The 5000-nt window shown below is 48.3% G+C and overlaps 1 protein-coding gene and 3 non-coding genes across 4 annotated transcripts in view; all 4 read left to right on the plus strand.

The window, feature by feature from the left end:
• Positions 1-535, plus strand: part of LOC121696214 (natterin-4-like) — a 2538-nt gene extending 2003 nt beyond the window's left edge. Inside the window, exon 3 of the mRNA XM_042077568.1 lies at positions 1-535. This exon is cut by the window's left edge and continues 669 nt beyond it. Coding sequence (XP_041933502.1) covers positions 1-371 — 371 coding nt within the window. The 3' untranslated portion in view covers positions 372-535.
• Positions 536-1769: 1234 nt separating this feature from the next.
• Positions 1770-1842, plus strand: trnar-ccu. The gene has a single exon. It is a non-coding gene; the product is annotated as a tRNA-Arg (tRNA).
• A 2252-nt stretch (positions 1843-4094) lies between these two features.
• Positions 4095-4167, plus strand: trnar-ccu. The gene has a single exon. It is a non-coding gene; the product is annotated as a tRNA-Arg (tRNA).
• Positions 4168-4980: 813 nt separating this feature from the next.
• Positions 4981-5000, plus strand: part of trnar-ccu — a 73-nt gene continuing 53 nt past the window's right edge. Inside the window, exon 1 of the tRNA in view lies at positions 4981-5000. This exon is cut by the window's right edge and continues 53 nt beyond it. This is a non-coding gene — a tRNA (tRNA-Arg).

Raw genomic sequence — 5000 nt, forward strand, 5'->3', positions numbered from 1 at the left:
GCACCTGGGAGACCATCTCCTCCAAACGCCTCGTCATCTCCACCTCCATTACGGCTCACATTCCCCACCTCAACTCCAGCTTCTTGTCCACTAACAGCACACCCAGAAGCATCATGGGTGACTCTGTGAGTGAGACGGTCTCTCACTCTGTGTCTGGAACTGTCCCCTTGCCGCCCTTCCCACCTACCTGTCAGGTGTGGATGAGGGGGATGCTGTACTCAGTCAGTGTCCCCTTCAACGCCACTCTGGAGAAGACCTATGAGAGCGGAGCTGTGCACATGGCCACTGTGCCTGGCATCTACATGGGCACCCAGGTGGGCAGCGTGGACATGGTGGTCGACTCCTGTGTCATTGATGATCATTTGATATGATGATATGCCAGTCTCTTAGAGCCGTCTCTGTGTGTGTGTGTGTCTGAGAGTGTTTGTATGACAGAGAGTGTGGGTGTATGTGTGAGAGATAGTGGGTGTATGAAAGTGTGAACACAACCATTTCCAAAAAAAAAGTTAATATTAAAACAAAAAAACTGAATGTATACAGATAATAATCTCTGTTTTGTTATTAGAATTTCATGTGATTGCAAACATTATTTGACCATGGAGACCTAAGATTTGTTAAAAAAAGGCTCAATTTGTAAACAAAATACTGAAATGTGCTTCAGTTAGTAGTACTGCATTCATGGAAATAGCTCAAATAATTATTCTGTCTGTGTAGTTTTAACCCTTTCATGCCACATAACCTCATATGGGCAGTATCGATAGATGCATTGCAATGTTGCAACTGTATTTACAATTTTGTATTCCAAACATCATCAATCCAAGATGGCTGACAAGCTATGTACAAAACGCTTCAGGTATATTTGTGAAAAGCTTTTATTCCAGTAGGCCAATTTAGATTAAAAACATATTAACATACAAAAACATATCAACATACATGTCTGCACTGAACATGTTTGTGTTTTTCAAATTAAAATTTAGAGTAAGATGCCGTTTTTACACAACAAAAAACAACTGTTCTATCTATTCTATTTGTTAAAAATGATTTGAATCAGCATATATTACGATTGACATTTAACAAACATCACCATAAAAAATCATACAAAATTATCCTTTACACCATTCTATGAAATTGTATATTGCCTTTCACACAAGGAATGCATAAGTGAAGTAAGAATGTGCTAGAATGTCTATGGGCCTAAATTGGTCTGTATCAGCAGTGAATGTTTTCTCACATGTACTACATTGTAACAAGGCTTCCGCATACATCTTACTACAGTCATACAAATCTCATTGTTTTACCACTTGATCTAATAATTGAGCATACAATAACATAAAACAAATGCATAAAATAGTTATATGTCAGTGGTGGCTCATATCCCATTGTTCTTCCCTTGTGTTGCATGGTGTCCACATACATGCACAGTTCCAAAACACCTCCACACCACCAAAAATGGATGGCACCCTATTGCTGGCCCAGGTAACACAACATATTATAGAACATTACACACACATTAACATGCATTAATTCGTAAACACGTTACAATAGGCCTACTGTTTGAGTAAAGTTTGAGATAATGAAACACAATATCATCCCCATTCCTCTGTAGTCCCTATCCAGAGGTGGAAAAAGTACTAACATTTTGTACTCAAGTAGAAGTACCAATACTTGGATGAAATATTAGTGCTTTCTGCCAGATCAGGGCCCAAGACCCGAAAATTAAACACAGTGGCTTTGTCAGGCTATCAGGCTTTGTAGAGCGCAGCTGGCAAGCCCCAGTGGCCTAATGGATAAGGCACTGGCCTCCTAAGCCAGGCATTGTGGGTTCGAGTCCCATCTGGGGTGAGGCGGAGCAGAGTGGCGCAGCGGAAGCGTGCTGGGCCCATAACCCAGAGGTCGATGGATCGAAACCATCCTCTGCTAGGCCGAGTTTTTAGAGGCCTCTCCTGCGCGTTGACGCGCGCCATTTCCCTCAGAGTCTGGGCCAGCGCTGAGAACGGCGAGTGGAGGGGGCTTCCGAGTGGGGAACCTGTAGCCACTTCCACGTTTATATACACGTTCACTTCACTTAGTCTTGATCTTCCCGTCACTTTACACTGTCGTGTAAAATGCAAACATCTCTTCAAACGATCTTCTGACATGGAAACATTTCAAATCAGGAAATATAGCCATGCTCACCTGCCACAGTCAGTCTGGAGTGCTTTCTGCCGGCTCAGGGCCCGAGACCCGAAAATTCAACACAGTGGCTTTGTCCGGCTATCCCGACATTTAAAACATTCCTTTGATACCAGTGGAGCAAAGGCTCTGATGGAGCGCAGCTGGTAAGCCCCAGGGGCCTAATGGATAAGGCACTGGCCTCCTAAGCCAGGGATTGTGGGTTCGAGTCCCATCTGGGGTGAGGCGGAGCAGAGTGGTGCAGCGGAAGCGTGCTGGGCCCATAACCCAGAGGTCGATGGATCGAAACCATCCTCTGCTAGGCTAACCCTTTAGGTGCCACGATAGGAGAGCCGCACACATTTTGCCTTTCACAACCCACAGCCTGACACGGGAATGAAAACTACGACCGGCAGGCTTTCACTGGGGAACGTGCAGCCATTTCCGTATCCGACTACGCACCTCCTTTGACTTGTCCTGATCATCTCATCTGCATTTTCTCAAATCTGCCTTGCAATCCAGTCAAACTGCAATGAGAGCTCTGGAGCTAATGGAAATGAGCAGGCAATGAGAACTGAGGCAGAGCAGAGTGGCGCAGCGGAAGCGTGCTGGGCCCATAACCCAGAGGTCGATGGATCGAAACCATCCTCTGCTAGCCCGAGTTTTTAGAGGCCTCTCCTGCGCGTTGACGCGCGCCATTTCCCTCAGAGTCTGGGTCAGCGCTGAGAACGGCGAGTGGAGTGGGCTTCCGAGTGGGGAACCTGTAGCCACTTCCACGTTTATATACACGTTCACTTCACTTAGTCTTGATCTTCCCGTCACTTTACACTGTCGTGTAAAATGCAAACATCTCTTCAAACGATCTTCTGACATGGAAACATTTCAAATCAGGAAATATAGCCATGCTCACCTGCCACAGTCAGTCTGGAGTGCTTTCTGCCAGCTCAGGGCCCGAGACCCGAAAATTCAACACAGTGGCTTTGTCCGGCTATCCCGACATTTAAAACATTCCTTTGATACCAGTGGAGCAAAGGCTCTGATGGAGCGCAGCTGGTAAGCCCCAGTGGCCTAATGGATAAAGCACTGGCCTCCTAAGCCAGGGACTGTGGGTTCAAGTCCCATCTGGGGTGAGGCGCAGCAGAGTGGCGCAGCGGAAGCGTGCTGGGCCCATAACCCAGAAGTCGATGGATCGAAACCATCCTCTGCTAGGCTAACCCTTTAGGTGCCACGATAGGAGAGCCGCACACATTTTGCCTTTCACAACCCACAGCCTGACACGGGAATGAAAACTACGACCGGCAGGCTTTCACTGGGGAACGTGCAGCCATTTCCGTATCCGACTACGCACCTCCTTTGACTTGTCCTGATCATCTCATCTGCATTTTCTCAAATCTGCCTTGCAATCCAGTCAAACTGCAATGAGAGCTCTGGAGCTAATGGATATGAGCAGGCAATGAGAACTGAGGCAGAGCAGAGTGGCGCAGCGGAAGCGTGCTGGGCCCATAACCCAGAGGTCGATGGATCGAAACCATCCTCTGCTAGGCCGAGTTTTTAGAGGCCTCTCCTGCGCGTTGACGCGCGCCATTTCCCTCAGAGTCTGGGCCAGCGCTGAGAATGGCGAGTGGAGGGGGCTTCCGAGTGGGGAACCTGTAGCCACTTCCACGTTTATATACACGTTCACTTCACTTAGTCTTGATCTTCCCGTCACTTTACACTGTCGTGTAAAATGCAAACATCTCTTCAAACGATCTTCTGACATGGAAACATTTCAAATCAGGAAATATAGCCATGCTCACCTGCCACAGTCAGTCTGGAGTGCTTTCTGCCAGCTCAGGGCCCGAGACCCGAAAATTCAACACAGTGGCTTTGTCCGGCTATCCCGACATTTAAAACATTCCTTTGATACCAGTGGAGCAAAGGCTCTGATGGAGCGCAGCTGGTAAACCCCAGTGGCCTAATGGATAAAGCACTGGCCTCCTAAGCCAGGGACTGTGGGTTCGAGTCCCATCTGGGGTGAGGCGCAGCAGAGTGGCGCAGCGGAAGCGTGCTGGGCCCATAACCCAGAAGTTGATGGATCGAAACCATCCTCTGCTAGGCTCACCCTTTAGGTGCCACGATAGGAGAGCCGCACACATTTTGCCTTTCACAACCCACAGCCTGACACGGGAATGAAAACTACGACCGGCAGGCTTTCACTGGGGAACGTGCAGCCATTTCCGTATCCGACTACGCACCTCCTTTGACTTGTCCTGATCATCTCATCTGCATTTTCTCAAATCTGCCTTGCAATCCAGTCAAACTGCAATGAGAGCTCTGGAGCTAATGGAAATGAGCAGGCAATGAGAACTGAGGCAGAGCAGAGTGGCGCAGCGGAAGCGTGCTGGGCCCATAACCCAGAGGTCGATGGATCGAAACCATCCTCTGCTAGGCCGAGTTTTTAGAGGCCTCTCCTGCGCGTTGACGCGCGCCATTTCCCTCAGAGTCTGGGCCAGCGCTGAGAACGGCGAGTGGAGGGGGCTTCCGAGTGGGGAACCTGTAGCCACTTCCACGTTTATATACACGTTCACTTCACTTAGTCTTGATCTTCCCGTCACTTTACACTGTCGTGTAAAATGCAAACATCTCTTCAAACGATCTTCTGACATGGAAACATTTCAAATCAGGAAATATAGCCATGCTCACCTGCCACAGTCAGTCTGGAGTGCTTTCTGCCAGCTCAGGGCCCGAGACCCGAAAATTCAACACAGTGGCTTTGTCCGGCTATCCCGACATTTAAAACATTCCTTTGATACCAGTGGAGCAAAGGCTCTGATGGAGCGCAGCTGGTAAGCCCCAGTGGCCTAATGGAT

This window comes from Alosa sapidissima, chromosome 21 (genome assembly GCF_018492685.1).
Source record: "Alosa sapidissima isolate fAloSap1 chromosome 21, fAloSap1.pri, whole genome shotgun sequence".
NCBI lineage: Eukaryota > Metazoa > Chordata > Actinopteri > Clupeiformes > Clupeidae > Alosa > Alosa sapidissima.